The sequence below is a fragment of the Gymnoscopelus braueri genome (assembly GCF_963280865.1).
Source record: "Gymnoscopelus braueri genome assembly, contig: SCAFFOLD_113, whole genome shotgun sequence".
In the NCBI taxonomy this organism is placed as follows: Eukaryota; Metazoa; Chordata; class Actinopteri; order Myctophiformes; family Myctophidae; genus Gymnoscopelus; species Gymnoscopelus braueri.
Genome location: NW_027660441.1, coordinates 82041 through 109218, shown reverse-complemented (window position 1 = coordinate 109218; position 27178 = coordinate 82041). Strand labels below are relative to the sequence as shown.

The 27178-nt window shown below is 39.7% G+C and overlaps 2 protein-coding genes across 2 annotated transcripts in view; both read right to left on the bottom strand.

The window, feature by feature from the left end:
- Window positions 1–4878: 4878 nt before the first annotated feature.
- On the bottom strand, window positions 4879–19271 carry LOC308081560 (sorting nexin-4-like; the record flags this gene model as incomplete). Its single annotated transcript, XM_080457923.1, has 13 exons — window positions 4879–5066; window positions 5619–5733; window positions 6957–7102; window positions 7440–7539; window positions 9086–9175; window positions 11108–11173; window positions 11587–11648; window positions 11891–11963; window positions 15405–15460; window positions 15885–15932; window positions 16798–16947; window positions 18647–18785; window positions 19180–19271. The coding sequence occupies 13 exons, from the start codon at window positions 19269–19271 to the stop codon at window positions 5019–5021; spliced, it is 1185 nt and encodes a 394-aa protein (XP_080314049.1). The 3' UTR covers window positions 4879–5018.
- Window positions 19272–19293: 22 nt separating this feature from the next.
- Window positions 19294–27178, bottom strand: part of LOC308081558 (protein NLRC3-like) — a gene marked incomplete at its 3' end in the record, with an annotated part of 86554 nt that continues 78669 nt past the window's right edge. Inside the window, exons 16-17 of the mRNA XM_080457922.1 lie at window positions 23977–24501; window positions 19294–19304 (exon numbers count right to left, since the gene is read on the bottom strand). Coding sequence (XP_080314048.1) covers window positions 19294–19304; window positions 23977–24501 — 536 coding nt within the window. The remainder of the gene's footprint in view (window positions 19305–23976; window positions 24502–27178) is intronic.

Here is a 27178-nt window from a genome sequence, read left to right as displayed (position 1 = left end):
ACCTAACCGACCTCGTCCCACGTTATGTGCCAGGAAGGGCCCTTAGGTCTGCTGACCAGGGTCTGCTAACAGTTCCCAACACGAATTTAATTACAAAAGGCGACAGAGCCTTTCAGGCTGTAGCTCCCAAGCTTTGGAATGCTCTTCCACGTGCCTTGAGAACTGCAGCCTCTGTGGACATTTTTAAGAACAACCTTTAAAACGCTATTATTTGAACAAGCTTTTGCAAATGTTACATGATTTTATTTCCACGTTTGTATCGTTATTTGCTGTTCTGCTTGAGATTAATTGTACAGGCTTTTTACTGTTCTACCTATTTTAATACCTTGTTTTGTTTTTTAATCTATATGTATGTGAAGCACTTTGTGAGTCATCTCTGTGAGAAGTGCTATATAAATAAAATGTACTTACTTACTAATCTTATACTTTGGCCATTAAAAAATAGCAGATCTGCAAGCTCATATAGTAGCGTGGCACCGAGTGAGCAATCCCACCGATACCTCTGCCCAGGCGTCTTCACTTTCGCTTTCACAATCCTGTATAGAACCAAACAAAAACAACATTACAACAGGGAAATGTACACACTTTACACACATCAGCATTTAGAAGTTTTATCAACATTGGTAGGCCTACTTTGTTTTTTGACGGTGTATTACTCATTGTAAACTTAATCAGCACAGTAAAATACGTACCTGAAAACATTTTAGGTTACAAATAGTACCATGCCATAGCAGCCTAAAGGGATGGAACCTTCTGATTGGTTGCAAGGCCGTTTCAGACTGAAACTTCAAAATAAAGTGAACAGAAATGTCATTTCACTTGACCTTTAAGATGTAACTATGAGAACTTACCAAGGCAGTGGTGTAGAAATTGCTGGAGAACAAGCATACGCAGCGCTGTCACGTGGTTACTAGAAGTGGATAATGAACAAATAAAGTTCAAGTTCAAAACTTACAGTACAGTTACAGCATGAACACATGTCACCAAAATGTATGTTTGATCGTGCAGAGAAACCGTTATTGATTGGAGATGTGATTTAAAATTATGTTATTATAGGGAAAAACAAAAAGAGCTGGCCACCGCTCCTTCATCGTTGCCACTGGAGGTTCGTCCACCACAAGCTCCCGTCTCCACAGTGCAAAGGTCTGGTCCATCATTACGGCAATGCCACTTGCACTGGGGTTCCGTTTTTTTTCTTCATTTCTTCCACTATATAGGTGCTTTCTCTGCTCCTCTAGCGTAGCTTCATCCTTCCCGTCAGGGAGATCCGGTAAGTAATTTGCCTCATTCCTTTTTGGTCTTTTGAGGCCTCTGGCTGCAGTGGCACCTCTTCTCCCTCCATTTATAGCAACCTCCAAAAAACGTCCTACTTTTCTCAGTTTATTCTGTTGTTAAGCCGTGACGTTGCGCCCCGTCAGAACAACTTCTGGGTCCAAGTGTGTATTTTGCCAATATGCGCAGTGCTGTTTCCCTTGCTGTTTTAACAGATCTGAGACTAAAATAACTACTAGTGTCATGATTCTACCGCTTTCCTAGCAACGACAAAGAGAAGAGGAAATTGTTATTCTATATATATATATATATATATATATATAAATGGAAATCCCCCTTTAATGTGTGCAGAGTTTCATGCTGCTGTCCCCAGTATTATTCCCCACCAAACAGCCAAGAGTCGCTGGTGCATACAGTAGGCTATACACAATCTCCTGCCAGGTTCCCCGCTGTGATCACTGTCCACTGTGTTCATTAGAGCAGTGGTTCTCAATCTGTGGGCCGGGACCCCCACATGATTTGGGGGGGGTCCCCAGATGACTTTAAAATATGAAAGAAAATAAATGAAATTAAAAAATAACATTGCTGCATCAAAAGTAATCAACAAACTATTCAACAAAAACTAGTCAAACATTGGCCAAATAATATAAGAAGCGAAAATAGTTGATCTACAAGCTCACGAAGCGTGAGGCGTTGTGTGGAACCGAGTCAAACTAAATGTAATGCCTCAACTGAAATATTATTTTGGGGGGTCCCCAATTCAAATATGATTATTTTGGGGGGTTGTGGCCTGAAAAGGTTGAGTTGAGGGCCCCCAAATTATTTTGGGGGTCCCCAGAGGATTAGCTTAATGTGCAACATTGTTTTCAACTCAACAGTAAACAAACCAACATACAGTATAATAACAGGGTATCTGCACATTTCTAAAGTTACAATTTAATGACTTTTAAGACCTTTTTAATACCAAATTGGCCAAATTGCCAAATATTATGCAAGAGGAAAACAAGCTCACAACGCTAATTTAGAGAAAAAAAACTAAGTTAAATAATACTTTCTAATGCTATTAGCAATGGCAACAAATACTGTATCAGCATGCACTCTTGAATAATAGCAACTGTTGAATCGTTGACATAAAAGGTGTGAGTGACTTAATAATTTGCTATTTGTTCTGTATAAATGTTTGTGCTTCTTCCACAGCTCCATGATGAAGACACTCAGAGACACTGAGTCTTCATCATTTGGTTGGGTGAGGCCTGTCTGTCACCCTCAAATAAAAGTAATTTCACTCAACTCACTCAACCTTCTTGTTATTCCTGGTGTAATGTCATGAGGGGCATGGAGCGGGATAGTGTGAGGCAGTGCAGTACAAACAGGCAAAATCCAGGGTGAAAACGAAATTGGGTTTATTCAATAACTCAGGAATATGCCAACATTAGGCAACTTGCATAATAACATAAATCGTCCCAAAGGAAGACTAATGATCCAGCCCAAAACTATGTCCACAGTACTACTTAACGTCAATGCAGTCTTGTCCACTTTGAGGTTTTCAGGGGTCCAGCTCCTCTCTGTCCTGCTTGCTGTGTTTGTTTGCTCTGGTATGTATTTTCCCAGCTCTGCCTCAATTAGGTGCCTCAAACACCTACACCTGTCTCCTGGTTGAGGCACCCTGGGAGTTGTAGTTCTTTCTACAACGGCCATTTTGGGTGTAGGAATGTAACACCCATCTACCACCTGTCCCCTCGTGATGCCACACTGGTTTCATAAACTGAAATACAGTGCGACTCGCTCTCTGATTGACTGTCTATTTCTCTCACTCAAATATATGCTGTACTCTACAGCAATTACTATTTACAACAAAAAAGAAAAAATAATGTTAACTGAAATTAAAAATTTAAAAAGAAGACTGCAAAACTACAGTAACTAGAATTGCAGGTAAACTCATCTTCCATCCAAATGTTTCCCAAGTAGCTTACTGGGGAAAAGGAGCTGTGTCAATTATGGGCATCACTTCCTGTTGTCAGTCATCTTACAAATAAATGCACAGAATCTCTATATGCATGTCTGTAATCCTGGTCAGAAATGACCTCCTGATGGCTCCCCCTCTCTGCTCATCCTCCTGGACCTTACCGCGCCGCCTCCTCACCAGAACCCGATCCAGAGACCACATCACCCCAGTCCTCCATGACCTTCACTGGCTCCCAGTAAAACACAGAATCGATTTCAAGATGCTTATCACCACCTACAAAGCCCTCAACAACCAGGCCACCCGCTACCTCTCTGACCTCCTCCAACTGGCGTCTCCTGCCGCTCCCTCAGGTGCCAACCTCCTGGAAACCCCCCAAAAAACAAACAAACGCACCTGGGGTGACAGGGCTTTTTCAGTTGCAGCCCCCTCTCTTTGGAACTCACTCCCACCTCACATCAAAGCCACCCCCACCCTTGCCGTTTTCAAAGCCTCCCTCAAAACCCACCTTTTTCGCTTTCCCCGCCTAACTCAAATAATATCTGTTTAGCCGTTTAGTCTTAGCTTAATGTTTTTCTCTTTGCGAAATAGTTAGGCTTTTAACTCTCCTAATAAAGTTGTTTCCACTATTTACCCTGGCTGTTACTTGCACTGTTTTTAATATGAAGATTGGGAAAACAGTTAGTGGTATGTCATATCATTTTTTATTAAAATCATAAATATAATTAACATGGAGGCCAGTATCCACATTGAGCTTTAAAATGTCAAAATTCTTGTAGCTTATTGCTGGCAAAAAATCAAAACAACTACTAACAGCACACATTAACCCTAAAGGCTTATTTAAAATGTATACCAACCACCATATTGCATTTATTCAGTCACAGGTTCAATCCCTGTATCATTCAGTGCTGTGCCCTTGAGCTAGAAGATAAGCCGCTATCTGGTCCATTGCTCCAAGATAACAGTGTTATCTAAATAATACAAATATCAAGATTAGAAATGTTTACACGATATACATCACAATTAACTGATTAATTGGTTCACGTCTACATTACATTTTAAAATAGCAAGCAAGTACAAATAACCAAACATGGTAGGCAATAATGTGCTGTTATCAACTGTTGGGATCGTACTTTTTGTGCAGAGTTGAAGAAAGTGATGCCTTCTGTAACAACATTACTCATAGCAGAACATTTAAATTATTACTGTAAACATCCTGGAAAATATGTTGTCTTAAATATTGCATCCAGGCTTCTTATTTAAACCAAATCGCAGTACCCAGATTTGCCAACAGCTGACATTCTCTAGATTTGACAAATACTGAACTATGAAGGCAATGTATTATTATTATATTTTAAATATATGCATAGTGTTATGGTTGTGGATATCAATTTATGAAATGGGCTGATTTGGATAATGCATGGATATAATCCATTTACTGGCTGCATGGACGCATACATAGACAGTTTTTAACCTAATTTCAAGGTTTATATTGTGCTGCAGTAAGTGTGTGCTGAGACAGAAATTAATAGAATAGCCAAAGAATCTGCGGTCTAAAAATGCATATTGCGTAGTGTAGCTGCACAATGATACATATCCCCCTATCTGAAATGCAGACCAATCATGTGAACGCAGGGCTGCGAAATAAATTAAACCAAGAAATCAAATTGCATTAGGCCTATTTGACTACTGCAATTTCCAACTGAGATTGCGAACCAGTGCGGCCGTACATCCATGATGGTTGATGTATCATGTATCACTCCCCTGAATATGGCTCAGACTTTTACATCTTTAGGAAACAATCTTTGGCATTACTCCACACTTGTATTCCCTGCAGGGAGAAGGAGAGAGACAGACAGAAAGTGAAAGAGATTAATGACTAATGACATGATCCAAAACATTTAAAAGGTATGATAAGTGATATTACTTTGTTTAAATGTTTTTTTTTCTATATTCTCAACTTTTTCGTTTAACCATAAATATCACTTAGCCTACCTTTAAAGTCTTACTGTGTAACATCCATTTTAATAGTCTTTTTGTCAACACCTGCAGTTGCTCAATTGTCTGTTAGAACTGCGATTCCCATAATTCAGTTTGCTATAACAGAAGTACCGCTCCAAAACTAATGCTGCCTAGAGCCGAGGATATTTTATGTTAACTTAAAACAGTATGTAATAACTTTTGAATAAATACCTGCCTTTTTGGTGCGAGGAGCAGACACTCGCAAAAAAAAAAAAAAGAAGTTGTCAGAAAACACATTTATGTGTAATGGTTATTGTGAAATGGATACCTGTGAAAGATTACATCAACAATAATTGTTTAACTGAAAAAGTTACACAGTATGACCTTAAGAAAGACCAGACCTGCTGGTGGATGAGCTCACCTTCTTACACATGCTGACTTGCATGACGGCATAATTGATGAGTGCCTCACGGAGGTCTTTGTCCTTCTGCTCATGGAAGCGCTGCATGTCCACCCACGCCCCCTCAACATGCTCTCTGCAGCACACATCCAGAGCAGCACATGATCATTATTGTGGCTTTTTTTCCTTCTTTTTTTTTTGCCAATTTAGAGTAGTAGACCATTGGTTCTCAAAGTGGGACCAGGGGTCCTTGAGGGAGTTCCAGGGGGTCCCCAGCTAAATGATGGATAGTTTTGTAACTCTGAGAGTGTACAAATGGGTCCATTTGGTTCCATTTGTACACTCTCAAAGTTAAATTATCATTTTTTACAATATAAATTGGGGTCCCAGAGATAGAAATGCCATTAAATGGGGGTCCGTAGCCTAATGCATGTCAAACTGGGGGTCCTTGAAATTAAAATGCTTGAGAATCACTGCTAGAGCTGTAAAAATCCTCTTATCTTGTCCCTGGCATATCTTTTCAAATGGGGGTCCGTGGGCTAATAAGTGTTAATTTGGGGGTCCTTGACATGAAAAAGTTTGAGAACCACTGTAGTAGACAATTTTTACCACTTTTTCTTCCCATTTTAGTCATTCTGACAATTAATTCCTCCTCACACACACACATGTATGGTGCTGCCACTGCTGGTGCACCCTACTGGCTCACCTGGCAGTGAGAAACTTCAACGGGAGGACACAGTGTGTACAGTGACAAATATCACCCTCCCCGCCCGGCTTCCCTCCACCGAAAATGGGCCAATTGTGTTTGTATAGACGCTCGACAAAGCCGGATGCACCGCAGTGGATTCAAACCCCTAGACTCCACGGTGGTGGGGGGAAGGTACTTCTTTACCAATGGACAGTGGTGGAAAAAGTACTCAAATGTTTTGGTGGAAAAAGTACTCAAATGTTTTGGTGGAAAAAGTACTCAAATGTTTTACTTAAGTAAAAGTATCAATACTGCCATGTAGAAGTATTTGGCAATTTGGCATCAAAATATACTTACAGTACCAAAAGTAAAAGTACTAAAATGTTTGAAAATAGCAAATCTACAAGCTCACAACGCAACGTGTTGTGAGCTTGTAGATCGGCTATTTCAAATAGCCTATGTATAAAATAGGGCTGAAGTGGTTACTGTATGTTTTATAATATAATGATGTATATCTGCAAAGTAACTAAAGTTTTCAAATAATTGTAGTGGAGCAAAAGTACAATTTGTTGTAGTTTGAGAACCACTGCTTTAAAGTCATGTACAGTATTACATTTAGAAAGCAATTGAATGTCTGAATGGGGCATAGAATAGGAGTCTTTGGTACTCACTGGCACTCCGCTGTCTTCTCCTTCACCGTCTCTTCTCCCTCCACTATGAGCTCTTCCAGCAGCTGGAGTCTGGCCTCCCTCTGTTCAGGAGCCTCCTGGCCAAACAGCTTGTTGGTCATTCCTTTGAAGGAGAACGTCCGCACAATCTGAGAGACCACAGACAGACCGACAGAGAGATACCCAGACAGGGTTCATATGGCTTTCCCAAAAGTCTAATCCACGCACATTTTAAACACCATGCCAAAATGCGCAGTCCCAGCGTTTTAAGCACCTTACAGCATCAGTAAACCAGCAACTAATTCCAGCTTGTTCTTTCTTGTTTTCATTATTCCTTTTTGCTTTGTTGAACAAAACAAAAAAATAAGTAAACCATATCGGCATTATGTTAAGGCGCCAGTTTGTGTGTTTGCGTCTGAAACTAGCCACTTGGTCAAGCTTTAACTTATAAGGTGTGTTGGACCTCCAGGTGAGAACAGGACCTACCCCAGTAGCCAGCTCATCACGTTGCTGCTTCTTGGAGATGAGGTCCTGAGATGCCACTTCCAGCTCAAACTGGGTCAGTTCGTGCTTCCTGCACACTGCTCTGCAGAGAGGCGAGGCAGAGGGCAAAGGTCTGAGAAATCATCATCACGCACTACAGTGGATGTTAGCGTGGTTTAATCCATTAAGACCGGAAAGCATCTGTGTCTTTTTCAGATTTCTTTGGCTTTTCAAAAAATAGCTGATATACAAGCTCATAGCCGCGCTACGAGCTTGCAGATCTGCTATTTTTTTGAGAAATTGTGGAAAATTTAAATATATATATATATGTTTTAAAGCAAACATTTTTAACTCCGATCTGTGCTTCTGGGGGTCCTTGGAACAAGATATTTTGAGATCCGCGGCCAAATACATATCATTTTGGGGGTCCTTGACATGGAAAAGTTGGAGCACCACTGATACAACAACATATATGTTAGAAAACATTTTTAGATATGTCAAAATGCTTTGTTCCAGGGACCCCCCAGAAGCAAAGATTTGAGTTACAAATGTTCGCTTTAAAAATATATATATTCAAAGATTTGCACAAATTTTCACGATTTTTCAAAAGAATTGCAGATCTACAAGCTGCTATGAGCTTGTATATCTGCTATTTTTTTAATAGCCAAAGAAATTGATAAAATGACACAGATGTGTTCTACATTCCAGTTGAAGAAATCACAGATTGAGCCTTTAACCTTCGCTTTTATGAAATATCCGAGACCATTAGTTTTTTTTTTTGGAAGATGCTTCTGAACATGCATTTTATAGCTAGTTTGACCAAAAAGATTATTTAATCTGGTCTATTCTATTGCCAGTTTGAACACTTCAATAACTCTTTCATCTTAAAACAACTAATAACCGAAACATCTTGTTCATGTTTTTATATTATAGACTTTTGTGGAATCCAAATGAAATCAGTCGTAGCTGAGAACTTTAATCCATGTGTTAGAAACCATCACTCTGCCACAGTGGACGCTAGAAACTTTCTTTGCCATGTTTGTGTTGTGTTCCATTGACCATATTCATTTTACACTTCCGACACAGTGGGTGGAAAACACCACCGTATATGCAGTGGTGGAAAAAATACTCAACTTTTTTACTTAAGTAAAAGTATCAATACTGCAATGTAGAAATACTCTAAGTAAAAGTCTGGTATTCAGATTTACTTGAGTAAAAGTACAGAAGTATTGGCATCAGAATGTTCTTAAAGTACCAAAAGTAGAGAGTGCTCACTATGCAGAAATCTTCCATTCCATGTTTTCAAAATGTATAAAATAATTTGAAAATAGCAGATTTACAAGCTCACAACGTGTCACATCGCAATGCGTTGTGAGCTTGTAGATCGGCTATTTTCGAATAGTCAGAGTCTATGAAGTGGCTGAATCTGCAAAGTAACTAGTAACTAAAGTTGTCCAATAATTGTAGTGGAGTAAAAGTACTATATTTGCTTCTGAGATGTAAAAGTAAATGTATTTAAAATTTGGAAATAGTCCAGTTAAGTAAAAAATACCTAAAAATTGAACTTAAGTACAGTACTTGAGTTACTTTCCACCACTGCGTATATGTGATTAGGTGAAGCGACCTACTCAAAAGTTTGAATAGCTTACCTTAGGGCTTCGGCGTAAAAGAGATACTCCTTCAGCTGGTCTGCATAGTGCTCCTCTTCCTCCAAGATGTCATCTATTGAGGCAGCATAGCTACAGTATTGAACAGGACAATGTACTTGTTCACTGGAATGTCAACAGATTCACTTCCATCACTGCCCGGGGTAGCTCAGTCGGTACAACGCTCGCTTTTGTACTATCGCAAGGTCCTGGATTTCATCCAGGCAGTGTTGATTTTGACAGCAAATATTGATTTAGTTTTAGTCATAGTCTTTTGAATAAAATTCCATTTAGTTTTAGTCATATTTTAGTCATCTGAAATGTTATAGTTTTCTAGATTTAGTCGAGATTTAGTCGACTAAATCTACAGTTGATTTAATCGACTAAAATGTTTTTTCGCAGGCCTTGGCTTGATGGTGTCGTAATGGCAGATTTTACACTTGGTTGCTTGCTGAAAATAGCCGATCTACAAGCTCACAACGCGTCGCAGCGCGACGTGTTGTGAGCTTGTAGATCTGCTATTTTCAGAGCGCAACACCCGAGCGCAACCAAGCATAAAATTACTTGTCTTTTAGTTCTACTCTGAATCTCTTCTCCACTAGTCCCTCACAAACATTTTAGTCTAGTTTTTATTTGTTGACGAAATTGTCAGTATATTTAGTCCTAGTTTTAATCATCATAGCTTATTTTAAATTAGTTTTTAATTCTTTTTTTTTCAGTAAAAAAAGGTAGTCGACGAACATTTTTCGTCATAGTTTTAGTCGACAAAATCAACAATGCATCCAGGGCACCGCAAACTCAGTGTATGAGAAGCATGGTTTGGGTAACTAAGACATGCTGTAGGTACTGGGAGCTGAGGGTAAAGCAAAACATCTACCAGGGGTCTAGCGCATGGTAAAGGGGATAGATGGCCCCATTGCTCAGCTGATAATGACAATAAGCCACTCTGACCCATGTCAAAAATGAGTGTGGCGCAATGGACCCTCCGCTAAGCCCCACCCACTCCACTCTGTCGGACCAAGGTCTGGCAAGCTCTGCTTCTCACCCATTGACTTGCATGTTAAATGACGGCTTTTCCCCATATAAATAATCGATCATTTCAGGAGCAAGAGCTTTAAAATCTCTTCTAAATCTAAATCTAGTCAACAAGGACTGCAGTAGTCTATGCACTGGACATTATTTCAGGACATTATTTCGATGAACTAAAAACACGGTAAATGTTAGAGGGAGAAACAGTATCCAACTCAATCAACTTTAACATCATCAGCATCAGATCACTGCGAATTTGTACATTTTTATGTTTTATATGATTTGCACCTTTTGTTACGATTACGGTGATTAGTATTATTGCCATCACCTGGACTGGTGAGTTGTGTAACTTTCCCGAACTGTGTATGTGTTCAACAACACACCCATGCAGCCTTGAAGTGTTAAGTGCCCTCCATAGTCACCATTGCGTTATCGTGGTATTCCTATTCTCACTATTAGGTTGCAAATGATGTGAATGATTGTGTGCGCGGGCGAAATAACATTGACAGCTATGACAGGTGACGGAAGCTTGCCAAACCATATGCCAGCTTAGCAACGGTTGCTAAACTATCATTCGACAATCGCATTTGGGGTGGGGTTTAGCGAAGGGTCCATTATGACCTTAAACGCTGACAGTACTGCTGGTCTTCTATCCTAAGTAAGTAGGTCGGGAGAGGCTTATTGTCGGTATCAGCCGATAACGCGGGAGTGTGTCCCCGTTACAATGCGCTAGACCCCTGGGATATGGACACCTACCATCAACTACCAGTGCTTACCGCACGACTTGCCTAAGCAGTGCTACTCATACGCTGAATCCTAGCAGGTGTAACTAGTCCCTGATCAGACAGCTACAGCAGAACTAGGTGAATCCTGGTGGGATGGAAAACCAGTAGTACCAGGTGTTGGGAACCACTGCTTGGGTATGTGATATAAATAGACACAGTTTTGAACTGGTCAACAAGCCAAAATGAGCACGAGGTAGAATCCATTACTCACGCATCCATATGGTGGCCGGCACTCTGCAATCCATCTCCCATCTCTTTCTCTATGGCGCTCCACTCACTGCAATGAGCACACATGGATGTGAGTGCACTTGCAACAAACACATACTGTATGTATTAGTCATTAGTCTTTCTACTCATGATGCACTGCCACTATTTTATTGAATATTTGCATTATACACACACACACTACTGAAGCCTTGGAAGCAAATTACTTTTCTACTAGATGAAAGAAGGATTCTCATTTATGTATTTTTATCTCCCAATTAACCACTTATGATCTAGCTAAATAACCTGGGTTATCATACAATTATCCTATATCATATATATCCTCTTGGAATGAGTAAATGACATTCATGTGATGGCACAATAGGATAAAACCAATCCCTCAACCTGATCAAGATATTTCTAGACATAAATATTTTTTTATAAATAGTCTTAGTTCTTTTTACTGTCATATAATTGGTGTGATACCTGAAGACTCTTCCATAGTTTGCATGAACCTTGTAAACGCCATATAGTCGGTCTGCAACCCTCTGGAAGAGGAAGAGAAGGTGGATGTAAGTGTTTGTGAGATTTAAAATCCTACTTCAACAAAGGTTTAGTTGATGATGAGGGGTGTGTGTGTGTGTGTGTGTGTGTGTGTGTGTGTGTGTGTGTGTGTGTGTGTGTGTGTGTGTGTGTGTGTGTGTGTGTGTGTGTGTGTGTGTGTGTGTGTGTGTGTGTGTGTGTGTGTGTGTGTGTGTGTGTGTGTGTAAAAAAACAGTATGTAACTTACTGCTCGCACTCTGAGAAGCTGTGAGGTGTGAGACTGCAGTTCGTCACTGTAGTGTTTCATCTCCACAAAACGTCTGATAGAGATAATGGGGTGGTTTTCAGGATTGGTGTTAAAGTGGTGACTTACAGGTTAAAGTAATGATTTTGATTAATGCTAGCGATTGACCAAGATCTGGCTACCTTTCAGACATATCTTGGTCACTCGCATTCGATGTATGTGATTGCCTTGCTTATTGTAAGTTGCTCTGGATAAGAGCGTCTGCTAAATGCCTAAATTGAAATGAAAATGTAAAATTGATTAAAGAATCAGTCTCATAATAGAAATATCCCTGGTTCAATCCCTGCTAACATTAGTGTGATCATGGTGTTAACCCACTTAAGACCAGGAAAGTATCTGTCATTTTAGATTTTAACCACTTTATACAACCATTATACTTTGGCTATTCAAAAATAGAAGATATACAAGCTCAGGGTGCTGCGCTATGAGCAAATGTCCTCTAAATCCTAACAGTTTTTTGAAGAAAACGTATGTTGCTATAATATCAGTGGTTCTCAAACTTTTTCATGTCAAGGGCCCCCAAAATCATAATGTATTTGACCCCCATCTCAAAGTATGTTGTTCCAGGGAAGCAAAGATTTGAGTTTAAAAAAATGCTTTATAGATATATATATATATATATATATATTCAAAGATTTGCACAAAATTCTCACGATTTTCCAAAAATAGCCAAAGTATGAAATAATGGTTAAAGTGGTTACACAGATGCGTTCCCGCTTTGAATGGGTTATGTCCTGTGACAGTGCGTTATATGCTCTGTCACAGTGTGCTTGAGCAAGACAAAGAGCCCCCAGACCTGGCAACACTCATTGTAAGATGCTCTGCATACAGTAAGTGCATCATCACTGCACACCAGCATACACCAGCAGTTCCCAACCTTCTCTGTATCAGGGCCCACTTGCAAATCAGCCCACCCATCTGACCACTTAACGCTGCCGTGTTAAAGGACGACTTCACCCATTTTCAACCTATCTTCATATAATTGGTCCTCACTAATATACATTAGCACAATTTTTTTCTACTCTGTCCGTCTCATAGGAGGGCTGTGGGCAGTTCAGAAACCCGCCTACCAGTGACAATATCATTAGGCAGATAAAAAAAAATTAAACAAGATTTAATTATTTTATTTTATTATCCTGAGAACAATGGCTTCCATTATAGCATTCCCGGAATAGAAAGCCTGCAGTTTCCATTAGCTTGGATTCCCCTTGGTGAAGTCGTCCTTTAAGTGGTCCGATGGGTGTGCCGCACGCATGCATTTTCAGAGCATGTTTATTTTAATGATCAATCAATTGATTGTGTTCCGGCTTGGATCAATGGAACCAACATAGTGTACTTTAAGTTCCTATTTATCTGGATCATAATGAACTCTTTTTTTTTGGTGCAAGATTTTGGAGAAAAAACATTTCAAGATACACTATATTCATGTTATTTTATCATAAATCTTAATGGCCGGGTTTACCAAACGAATTTGAGCTCGTGCGTAGCGTAGAAGCTGCGTAAGAGCCTCCACGCAGCTGCGCAGTAGCAACCCCCATACGCACTATCTTCGTTAGTAGCAGCTGTGTGTGCCCTACGTGCCATCTAAACTGGCTTCTGGAGACACAATCGTCGTAGGTTCTCAAGCGCACAGCTTGACGTGTGTGCTAGGGCATTCACGAATAGTGATTTTTAGCATTCGAATTATTCGACCTATAAGTATTCGAATATTCGATTAATCGATTTGATTATAAAAAATAAAATATATATATATATTTTTTTTCAATGGCATTGATGACTCGACTCAAGGAATGCGAGTTGACGTTTTTTTTTTTTTAATAGAATAATCGAATAGTGGTTTGATAGTCGAATAGTCGGTTTGATATTCGAATATTCGACTATTCGGTGAATGCCCTAGTGTGTGCTAAAACTACATTCGGAGACAGCATGCACGTAAAGACCTCCTGGACGAAGCCTACGTAAAGCCTACGTAAACTACGTAGTGCTGTCCTACGCAACACAGCAGTTTAAACTCCCTTTGCGAATATATACAGTGAAATGGATCATAAAAATACCAGAGCCAACTGTCAGATGTCCTGAAGCAGTCCACTCCAAATACAACTTTTGAATAATATATTTATGAATTAAATTACAGTGGTGAGGTGACATCTGCAAGGTAAATAAAACACTAAAGTGTCCAAAATCTTTTGAAAATAGCAGAACTACAAGCTTGTGAGGCGTTGTGAGCTTGTAGATCTGCTATATCATTCATCATTTATATACCTTTAGTTAACTTGGCTTATGCTTAATATTTTTTATATCAGATGATCGGATCATCCGTGAGAGTACAATTTGTAAACTTCGGGTTCACACATAGAGGACGAAGCAGCGCAGCCGATCGCCCTACCCAAAAAAACTGATCTGCAAGCTGTCGTTACGCACCGGCCCGGCCGTAATTTATATATATATATATATACAGTATATATATATATATATATATATATATATATATATATATATATATATATATATATATATATATATATATATATATATATATATATATATATATATATATATATATAATATAATATAATATAATATAATATAATATATATATATATATATATATATATATATATATATATAAATTAAATGTTTTTCGCTACGATGGGTGTTACAAGCGCCCCAGGGCGCTCGTAACAAACTGCTGCGTAGGACAGCACTCAGGTCTACGCCTCTCCCAGGAGTATTGAGGAGAGTAGGATACGTGCATGCTGTTGCCCGAATGTAGTTTTAGCAGACACGTAACGCCGTGGACTTGGGAACCTTGATTATTATGTTTAACTACTTGTTTATTATTTTTAGGTGAGAACCTCTATAAGCCCTTTATGGGTTTCCTTTTCTCACCTGCACTTATTTCTGTGTTGTTTTAATTATGTTACCTTTGTTCTGTTTTTATTGTGCGAATAAAAAAAATAATAATAATAAAAACCTACGACGATGGTGCTTCCTGAAGCCAGTTTAGACAACCAGCTGCTTCTAATGAGGGTAGAGCGTAGGTTTCGCCGGGTCCCAGCTGTGTAGGAGGCTCTTACGCAAGCTGCGTAGGCTACGCATGACCTGAAATCTACGTGCCTGCTAAGGTACTGCGCAGCCTGTGTGGACACACGTAAGACCCGTCGTAGGACCTGCGCAGGATCTCTACGCAGCATCTCTACGAATCTCTTTGGGAAACGCGGCCAATGTCTTTTGCCAATTATTTGGGGACCCGCTTGCAATACCCACACGGGCAAGGCCAACAAGTGGGCACCCACCCCACAGGTTGGAAATCGCTGCACTATGCCATTCATATCCGGCAGGCAAATGCACAACATTAGCCTGGTTACCAGTGGGAACATACAGTATCTATTGGCGACTTGAAAATAAAATGGCCTGAAATATCTTATACTGTGCAAAGGGGAGAAAGATGACTTACTTATCAGGGCTCCTGACCCTGAAGGTGGCACTGAGAGCTCTCAGCCTGGAATCTACCTACAAAATAAACACACACTCAGTTGTATTTTGCGCTCGATTTTCAAACTTTTTAACCCATTGAGACCTGAGGGCGATTCTAAAAATGTTTTCTAAATCTTAACAGTTTTTTGAAAAAACATATCTCAAAATATTTTGTTCCAGGGACCACCAGAAGCAAAGATTTGAGTTACAATGTTCGCTTAAAAAAAATGTATATAAACATTTTTTAACATATATAACAAGGTTATAGTTATGTTTGTTATGGGGGAATTATTACCTGGGAAATGAGGACTTACACTAGAGTGGAATGTTATATAATATAATAAAATGCCACTGAGCTACTGTATAAGATGTAATAAGATCTAGAGAAAATATTGCATTTTTTTAACGTGAACCTAGATGAGGCCAGACAGAGATACAGCTACAGTAGATAAGGAGGTACCTTTGCCTGAAATCCCGTCTCATACACCATGTCCTTCCAGCCATGTTCCTGCCAATTTCAGCAGACAAAACAATGGAATTAGTTAAGAATTCACCTTGAAATGATATTCATTGAAATTAATGAATGAGTCATGTTGAAATGAATAAAGACTGAATCAAGAATTAGGCAGGCAAAAGGACACAACTAAATGTAAATGTCCTTTTCTTGTGTCATTTTCTTTTTACCACTTAAACCCTATTATACCTATACTTACTACTATACATTGGGGGGTTTGTACTTGGCCCTCTCTTTTTTCCCCCTTTACACCAAATCTCTTCGCCAAAGATAGCAGATCGAGCTATTTTTGCCAAATGTTCACCTGCCCAGTGCCCACAATCAGTTTTTTTCTACTTAAGTAAAAGTATCAATACTGCAATGTAGCAATACTCTGTTACAAGTAACAGTCCGGAATTCGAAATCTACTTGAGTAAAAGTACATAAGTATTGGTATCAAAATGTACTTAAAGTACCAAAAGTTCATCATTATGCAGAATGTCATTTCAAATGTATAAAAATCTTTTGAAAATAGCAGATCTACAAGCTTGTAGATCTGCTATTTTCAAAGGGCCGAAGTGTACCTATATAGGGCTGAAGTGGCTTTGTAATAATGATCAAAATCTACAATGTAACTAGTAACTAACGTTTTCAAATAATTGTAGTAGAGTAAAAGTACAATATTTGCCTCTGAGATGTAGTGGAGTAGAAGTAAAAGTACTGAAAATTGGAAATACTCGAGTAAAGTAAGAATACCTTAAAATTGTACTTAAGTACAGTACTTCAGTACATAGTTACTTTACACCACTGCCCACAATAGGGACCTAGGGTTCATGTGGTAAAATTATAGTCACGTAGACAAAGAGGTGATGACAGGTACCTCGGTCAGGAACTGATAGAGGATCTTGTCGTTGGAGAGGACAGGATGTGACGCCACACGAAGCAGGAAGTTCTCCAGCCCGACCCGCCGGCGCTCTACGAAATCTGGGTCCATGTTGTCTGCTGACAACTTGTGCCATACAAACTCTGCCTGTAACACAACACAAGAGTCGACAAGTGTCGAATGACACATTGCACGACCAAAAAATATGTGGCGGACTAGGGATGGGACGATATGAAAATTTCATGTCACGATTATTGTGACCAAAATAACGATATTATGGCGCGCAGTCTCAAGCGAACTTGAGCCACGTGAGGTACCACCGAGCGAGCTAAAGCGAGCGAGTTTCCGCGCCGAACGTTGCGAAGTTCGCTTGAGCCTACTCAGTGCCGTTTGTGTTATGTACCGATAGGGACAGAATAGTAAATCATGTTTTGGCGAGAGCGTTTGCCCCAACTACCACTCAAAGTGGCTACTGGCCAATCACAGCGCGTCCTTGCACAAGCATATTGGCCAATCACAGCGCGTCCTTGCACAAGTGGTATAGGTTTTGGGATCACGCCTCAGAGCCAGAGGAGGCGTCTACTGTACCTTTATATGTCCATGGTCGTGTACCTGAAATGAAAGGCCTTCAATTCAATGGAACAAACGCTTCATAATATTGGTTGGGAAGACGAGAGGCGCAAGACCACGTTCACTTCCTCGTTAACATTTTCTGCTGAGGCTGTCGGCAGACAATATGAATGCTCTAATCCAGTGGTTTTCAACCCTTTTCATATCAAGGGCCATAATTCATTCGGCATTTGAGCCACGGACCACCGTTTGATGAGATTTAGACTCTCGAACCCAAAACTATTTTGTTATCGTTGGATAAGATTGTGTCCACAATTCCATGATGTATTGATGTTGGTACAATAGGAGAGATAACAGGCCAACATTGATCAAAATATTAACAATTCTTTAATTAAGTAATGCAGCTGTTTAAAAATAATTTAACTCTTGAGAGAGTAAAATGAAACCAAATGTTCTTCTTCAAATATCTCATCTTCTTCATAAAACATGCCATCCTCCTCCTCCGCCTGGCCCGCTAGCCGAGTATTCTCATAAACTTTACATGTTAGTCCATTTGGTTACCAACTCTTCATCATTTAGCTGCATGGGGACCACCTGGAACCCCCTCAAGGACTACTGGTGGTCCCCGGACCACTGGTTGAGAACCACTGCTCTAATCTCAGACACGTAGTGCGACACGTCGCTCCAACCATAAATTAGGCTTTACAGTGCACTTGAACCCTCCTTTATCTGATTATATCATTGTAAAAATGGTAAATGGAGCATTTATACAGACCACCTTTCTCCAAAGCACTTTACAATGTGCATTCACCCATACACGCACTTTCACTCACCGAAGGGTGGAGGAAACCGTGCAAGGAACCCAACCTCATGAGCAGGTTGGGGTTTAAGTGTCTTGCTCAAGGACACTTTTTTTTTTTTAAAGCAAACATTTGTAACTCAAATCTTTGCTTCTGGGGATTCTACAAAATAATGTCTTCTACATCCTAACAGTTTTTTTTTTTTTAAACTCATGTTGCTATATCAGTGGTTCTCAAACTTTTTCATGTCAAGGACCCCAAAATGATGGCCACAGACCCCCCCCCCCCCATCTCAAAATATTTTGTTCCAGGGACCCCCAGAAGCAAAGATTTGAGTTAAAAATGTTTGCTTTTAAAAATATATATATTCAAAGATTTGTACAAACTTTCACGATTTTTCAAAAAAAAAAAAAAAAAGCCAAATAAATGTTAAAATGACACAGACGCGTTGCCCGGATCGAACGGGTTAAACTCACCCTCTTCTCAGGCAGAGGAGGAACAACGATGAAGGGATAGGTGACAAGCAAGTAGTTCCTCAGAAGCTCAAATTCACTGTACCTCCTCCAGAGGGAGTCGGGGGCCTGGCCGTGACCTCCAGTGATCGCATCCATTGGACTTTAGGGAGGGAAAACAAACAAACAGAGGTACGTAATGTATATGTTTGTACTGTATGTCATACAATATTGTATACACATTGTGTATAGTTATGTTTCATAATGTATAAATGATAATCTGACAAGTAAATTAAGCAGTTTTACGGACTGTACTACCGGGGGCGTCAATCTTATCCAGATTTTGGACGACCTTTTGATATATTACCAAACGTGTAGAAAACTTAAGACTGGTGATGATTGACGACATTTACACACAGGATTAATTTTTCAATCGCGTCAAATCGTGGTGCGGTGTCAGCTTGTAGATCTGCTATTTTATCTATTCTCGCACGACACCGTTGTACAACAAACAAAATAGGTCTTAAAAGGTGGTAAAAAGAGCCTGTAATTCTCACCGCGTTTCAACGAGGTACACCGTGAAGGTCTCCTGTATGTTCATGGTGTTTTTGCCGTTGCGTTTCTCTGCTTCCGCCACACTGATCTCCATCCTCTGCAGGAGAGTTGAGTCCTCATCCTCCATCTGAGACAACATCATTGTGGGAAAACATTAAGTTATAGTGTAGGTAGGGCTGTCACGATTATGACATTTTACTTGACGATTATTTGTCATACAAATAATTGCATATCAATAATGTACAAAAAATGTCCCATTATATGGCCAGAATACGCCATATTTAATATTTCATACTCAAAATATGTTACATATGGAAAAATGTAATAGAGAATAGCAGATCATGCTATTTTCACTATTCTCATGATCAGTGATGGAAAAAGTTACTAAATGGTTTGACTTAAGTAATTAACAATATTGCAACGTAGAAATACTCTGTTACAAGTAAAAGTCTGGAATTGAAAATTTACTTGAGTAAAAGTACAAAAGTATTGGGATCAAAATGTACTTAAAATAACAAAAGTAGAAAGTACTCATTATACAGAATGTCACATTTCACGTTTTCAAATGTACTCACAATACGTTGCATCGCGACGCATTGTGAGCTTGTAGATTGCCCATTTTCAAATGGACGAACTGTACCGTATGTAGGGCTGAAGTGGGTAATGCATGTTTTGCAATAATAATCAAAATCTACAAAGTAACTTAAGTTTTCAAATAATTGTAATAATTGTAGAGGAGTAAAAGTACAATATTTTCCTCCGAAATATATAGGGCTAAAGTGGTTTTGTATGTTTTGTAATAATTATCAAAATCCACAAAGTAACTAAAGTTTTCAAATAATTGTAGTGGAGACTCCACTACAATCATTGTACTTTTACTCCACTGTGGAGTAAAAGTTCAATATTTGCCTCTGAGATGTAGTGGAGTAGAAGTAAAAGTACTGAAAATTCGAAATACAACAGTAAAGTAAAAATACCTCTAAATTGTACTTAAGTACAGTACTTGGGTAAATGTACTTAGTTACTTTACACCACTGCTCATGATTCAAAATTCACATAGGGCTTAAAGTTGTTAATATCAGTATGATGGCCATGATGGCAAAAACATTGAGGGCTAGCAGAGGGGCTACACGCGCGCCACCTAGTGGTCTGAAAATGCAATGATCACATTTCATGTTGTAGTTAAAATACAATAAAAAGACACTCATTCCCAACCACTCAAGCCATAGGCCCTACGCACTGTAGTAAAAATAACGTTAAAGGATGTCATTCTGTCTCAGAATAGCTCTGGTCCATAGCGTTAGAAGGAGTTCTCCTTAACGCTATGTTACTTTTCAAGCGTTGCCCGCACACCCCCGGTATCGCAGCCTCTCGTCTGTAGTAAAAATAAAGAATACACTTTTGCTACTCAACAAAGCAAATATGGTTTTAAGATGTTGAAAGCCTACTTTCCTTAGTGGGAACACTCGGAGCGCCCCCCCCCCCACGTCTAAAATACACTTTTTGGCAAGAAAACACAATATTTCACCGGATGGAAAAATGTTTGAGTTATTCCACTGACTGCGCCCCCTACAGGTCTGGTCGATAGAAAATCCCATTGACCAGATCTGTAGAGAGCGCAGTGAAGCAACTAAATTTATTTTCCATCCGGTGAGATATTTTCTTTCCTGGTCAAAACGTGTATTTTAGAAATGATGTGGGGGGCTCCGAGTGTTCCCACTAAAGAAAGTAGGATTTCAACTTCTTAAAACCGTCTTTGTTTTGGTGAGTAGCAAAGGTGATTTTTCTATTTTTACTACAGACGACAGGCTGCGCTACTGGGGTGTTCAGGCAAGTAGAGGCAACGGCTCGTAAGTAACATGAAGGAGAACTCCTTCTAACGCTATGGATCAGAGCTAGTCTCAGCACAGACACAGTGATAAGCTGACTTCTCGCATCATGTGATGATGTGAGTTGTATGTCGTTTCTTCATGTTTGTTTTGTGTGTTATTTACCGTTGTGTTCTTGATGTTTTGTGCTTCATCATCAAGCGGTTCATGGTGTGATGATGATGGGGTCGTTGCAGCTGCTGACTCCTCTCTTCTTCCATCATCATCCGCCATCCTCCCTGATGTTATTTGTTGATAGCAGTGTTGCCATATTTTGTGAGAGAAATAAGCGAGCAAAACAATGCCAAAAGAAGCACATGAGCACTTTATAAACCGATATGCTATCGGGTATTTTAATATAGCAGATCTACAAGCTAACAACTCGCCGTGATGCTGTAAATCTGCTACTTTCAAAAAATCTTGCAATAAAATGTGGAATATTTGGAAACATTCTAACACCACAAATGCTCCCTGGGCACAAAACTTTATGAAAATGTTTGAGAACCACTGGTTTAAATAATCATTTAAATATTTGGAAACAAGCCTAAATAAGTATCTACAATTTCGAAACAAGCCGAAATGGTACGCAAAGCCAAAAAAAAGCAACCCGCGCGACTACTAGCAACTTTGCAGAAAAAAACAGCCCAAAGTCGCTTATAATACGCCGACATGGCAACACTGGTTGATAGGCCTGTGGCGCACGCGCAGAGCGAGATGAGCTGATGAGTGTTTGATGAGCTCAGTGTTCCACAGTTTTATCCACTAGATGGCGACAGTTTGTCATAGTACTTTAAGGGACCGTTTCATGACTGCTATCTTTATGGAGATGGGATGGGAGACCCCTGTGACTGAACAAACACTCTATAACAATGATTACTATCAGAAAATACTGTAGTGCTTTAACCTTCTAACACAAAAAAACATCACTTACCCTAGCTTTAAATTGATAATTGTATGTTAAAATAATACTATAATTGTATATATTTTCATGTAGTAGCTGGCATGTCCAAGACATGTTCCTTTAAGTCTAACGGTGCGTTTTAACAGCGGGCGATCAGCGGGCGATCAGGATAGTATTTTCCGGAAGTGCATTATATGTCTATGAGAGCCGGCGACTACTGGCGATAGGGCGAAGTGGGCGGGGGGGCGATGAAAGATGGATTTTCTTTATCTTTTGGACGATGTCGCCGGGGATCGCCCGAGAGTCGCCCGCTGTTAAAACGTACTGTGAGGGACAAATGAAGAAACCTTGATCCTAAGCCATTGGTTCTCAAACGTTTCCGTGCCACGGACCAATATGATATGTATATGGCCGCGGACCCCCATCTGAAAATATTTTGTGCCAGGAACCCCCAGAAGCAAAGATTTGAGTTGAAAATGTTCACTCTAAAATATATATATTGAAAGATTTGCAAAAAAAAGCAAACAATAGCAATCTACAAGCTCATTGCGTGGAAAGAAGTGACACACTATATGAGCTTGTAGCCTATATCTGCTATTTTGAATAGGCAAAGAATAAAATATGGTTAAAGTGGTTAAAATGATTGTGACACTATATTAACTAATTAAAAGACCCCACTTTGAGAACCAATTCTTTAAGTTTTTTAATCAACGGACAGAATCAGCACAAACTCTTGCACAATTGCGAAGTGATTAATCCTAGACAATATTAATTATTTGTTATGTATTCAAAATATATGAAAAAATGAACCGATGTGCTTTTCAAAGAGAATGAAACAAGTATTTTGTCAAGTTTATTGTCATAATACTCGATAACAAATGTACATAATTAGCAGTTATCATGAAATTCTTGTCCAACTCAGCTTTGCAAAGTGAGTGATTACGGCAAGACAATATTTAATCAATCGTGACATTTTCTACGGTTCTTGACACTTCAAGGAAAAAGACGTCCAAAACCAAAAAGACTCCCACATGAATGAGAATCAGAATTTCAGAGCATATCAAACACCATGTAGTTTATATATGACAGAGTTTAAAAAGCAACAACATGGCATAGTAAATGTCTTATTGACTCTATGCATGCTTGATTCTTATGTGAACATATGAAACAAACAGCAAACATCATGTAGTTGTGGCTCTGAACAACATATCAACCATATTTACAAGCTGTACATACACTTTGTATTTGTACATGTTGATATTTGTAACTCACACGGACAGTGGTGGAAAGTACATTTACTCAAGTACTGTTCCCGTCAACAATTCTGAAGTATTTTTTACTTTACTTGAGTATTTCCATTTTGCAATGCTTATGCTTCTGTACTTTTTACACCACTAAAATTAGACAGCTTTAACAAGTTACTTTGCAGATCTAATTATTACAAAACCCAATCTAACCACTTAAGCCCTATTTTATGTGTGGTGTGATGTGACGTGTTGTGAGCTTGTGGATCTGCCATTTCTGAAACATTGACAACAAATGAAATGGGACATGCTGCATAATGAGTACTATATATTTCCATGCTAATACTTATGTACTTTTACCCAAGGAAATGTTTGGAAACAGACATTCTACTTGTAAGTATTTCTGCATTGTGGTATTGCTACATTTACTACAATACAAAAAAAATCTGAGTACTTCTTCCACCACTCCATAAGGAACCAAATGGATCCTAACCCATTTGTAACTGTCAGAGGGTACAAATTAAACCGAATGGATCCTAACCCATTTGTAACCCTAACACCTAACCACCTAGTCGTCATCATCGTCGTCGTCATCCTCCTCTTCCTCCTCCTCCTCCTCCCCCTCATTCTCCTCCTCCTCCTCTTCCTCCTCCTCCCCCTCATTCTCCTCCTCCTCCTCCTCCTCCTCCTCCTCCTCCTCCTCCTCCTCCTCCTCATTCTCCTCCTCCTCCTCCTCCTCCTCCTCCTCCGCCCCCTCCGCCCCCTCCTTCCCCTCCTCTCTCTGACACACACACACTGAGGATTTAGGATCCAACCAGAACCCAGCATAGAGGGGTTGAGTGAATGTGGCATAGAAGGTATGTATGTGAGTCAGTGTGTCAGAGGACACTGTGTAGAAGGACAGAGTGCCAGCACGCCAGTCCACATACACTCCTACTCTGTTGGAGCCAGAGATACTGACAGGGACGACAGTGAACATGTTATTGTGCCACACACGGTAACTGTTATCATCACCTGTACAATACAGACTCCAGGACTTGTCATTGTTTCCAAAGTCACTGTCCTTACCATAACCCTGTCTTTTGATTCCTCTGTATGTCACGGCTATCTGAACCCATCCACTCCACTCTACCTCCCAGTAACAGCGTCCAATCAGACTCTCTCTACACATCACCTGTCCCCTGTCTGTAAATCTGTCTGGGTGATCTGAATACTTCTGATCCTCTTCCACATGTGTAACCCTCCTGTTGTTCTCAGACAGAGAGAGGAGTTTGTGTGCTGTGTTTGGATCCAGTGTGAGTTCACACACATCTGATGAGAGAACAAGATACAATACAACACCATTTTACAAACCAATCCAACTTAATAATGATGTATAAATATTGTTATTAATAATAAATGAAAATAAGATAATTCACATACTGTACATTGACCACTTATGCCTTTTTTTATATTTAAGCTATAAAAAAATAGCGGATCTACAAGCTCACAACACGTCGCGATTGATTGATTGATTGATTGATGTAGTTTATTTAGTAAGACATGAGAAAAGTACATGACAGTACATAACAGTACATGGAAGTACTGTTCCGATGCGATGCGACGTGTTGTGAGCTTGTAGAGCCGCTATTTATTTTTTACCCTGAAAAGATTCAAAAAACCTTCTGTAAATTGTCATCATTCTCCGTATTGGATACAGTAAATGTTACACCATATAATTCTCAGTTAATGTAACTCTGAAAAATATACAAATGGAAACAAATCATGCTAACCCATTTTTTACTCTGAGAGGGTACAAATGGAACCAAATGGGCCCTAACCCATTTATAACTGAGAGGGTACAAATTTTACCAAATGCACCCTAACCCATTTGTAACTGACAGAGGGTACAATTTGAACTAAATTGACCCTAATCCTTTTGTAACCGTCAGAGGGTACAAATGGAACCAAATTGATCCTAACCCATTCATGACTCTGAGAGGGTACAAATGGAACCAAATGGACCCTAACCCATGTGTAACTCTGAGAGGGTGCAAACAGAACCAAATGTACCCTAACCCATGTGTAACTCTGAGAGGGTGCAAACAGAACCAAATGTACCCTAACCCATTTGTAACTCTGAGAGGATACAAACGGAAACAAATGTACCCTAACTCATTTGTAAATGCAGAGGGGATACAAAATGGAACCAAATGGACTCAAGCCCATTTACAGAGGGTACAAATGGAAGCAAATTGATCCTAACACATTTGAAACTCTGAGAGGGTACACATTGAACCGAATAGACCCTAACCCGTTTGTAACTGTCAGAGGGTACAAATTGAACCGAATGGACCCTAAGAGGGTGCAAATGGAACCAAATGGACCCTAACAAAGTCATAAATCTGAGCTGACATCTGAGTGGGTAAAATGGAACCAAATGGACCCTAATCCATTTCTATATCTGAAATCATCAACCTGTATGAATGACACATCACCACATTATTAGTTAGATGAGAAATGATTGTGTCACATTTTTGTTTCGTTTATTTACGTCTCTCCAAGTGTGTGACCTTGAGAGGGTACAGATGGAACAAAATGGGCCCTAACCCATATGCAGTGGTGGAGAGTAACTAATACACAAGTACTGTATTTAAGTACAATATTGAGGTACTTTTACTTTACTTAAATTAAGTTAAAAACTTGGAGTGTCCCATGAACAAGACACTTGACCCCTAACTGCTCTCCTCTCCGTGCTCCTGTGTGGCTCCTGAAGTTCCCCCGTATGATGTGATAGGTATCCAAAAGATTGTGTTTACCATGACACACACAGGGGCAAGCCATACTCATTTAATTGTCTGCACCTGTGTACAGTTCCCCCAGTATATGTAAGTGCGGATTCAACCCAATACAAACTCGAAAAAGTGCTCCTCGGAGCACAGGTCTCCGCCAGGTCAGATTATTGTGGCCTCCTGGTGGCACTATAATAGGCCAATGTAAAAAGGGTACCATTTCTTCTTAGGTCTTGCAAGGCAATCGGACACTGCATTCATGATTTGAGGATTTGAATTTTGTTCCAAGAAAATGTTTTGCTAAATTAGACCTGCTGGTGGCACTATAACAGGCCAATGTTAAAATGGTAGCATTTGTTCCTCAACATAGTGTGAATGTGCGTGTAAAGTTTGACCGCAATCGGACGCTGCATTCAGGATTTGCGGCATTTTGTTCTAAACGGGCCACTCCTGCAAACTTTAGATGTGAATCTTAGCCAATCGTGATGGAATATGAAAAATTAAACAGATCCATCTTGATCACATGACTATAGAGATCATGTCTACCGATTTGCGTGAAATTTGGATAAAATCGGAAGGAGTAATGTAAAGAAATATGTTTTACATAAGTCGGCCTCCTGGTGGCGCTATAAAAGGTAGATGTGAAAAATGCAGGGCAAAGGTTTTTCCTTGACCTCTATGGAGTGCACATACAAAGTTTTACACAGATTGGTGCAGTTATAGGTAAAAACACGAATCGGGCTGTTATAGCGCCACCATGAGGCTGATTAGAAAAATCTCAAGTGGAATTTCTTCCTCGGCATAGTGGGAATGTGCGTGCAAAGTTTCACGGAAATTGCATGCTGTGTTCATAATTTGAGGCATTTTGTTCAAAACGGAGCAGTCCTGCAAACTTTGGAAGCCATTTTTAGCCAATCAGGATGGAATATGAAAAATCTGAAAGACGCTTTTTGTTTAATGACTATAGAGATACTGTGTACCGATTTGCATGATGTTTGGACAAAATATGTAGGAGTACTGTGAAAAAAAATGTGTTTTGCAAAAAGCGGCCTCCTGGTGGCGCTATAACAGGGCCATCTGAAAAAATTGGGGCAGAGGTTCTGAATTGGCATCCAGGGAGTGTGTGTGCACAGTTTCGCTGCGATCAAGCCAACGGTGCGGGAGATTAGCTGTCCACAGACGGACGGACGGACAGACGGACGGACGGACGGACGGAC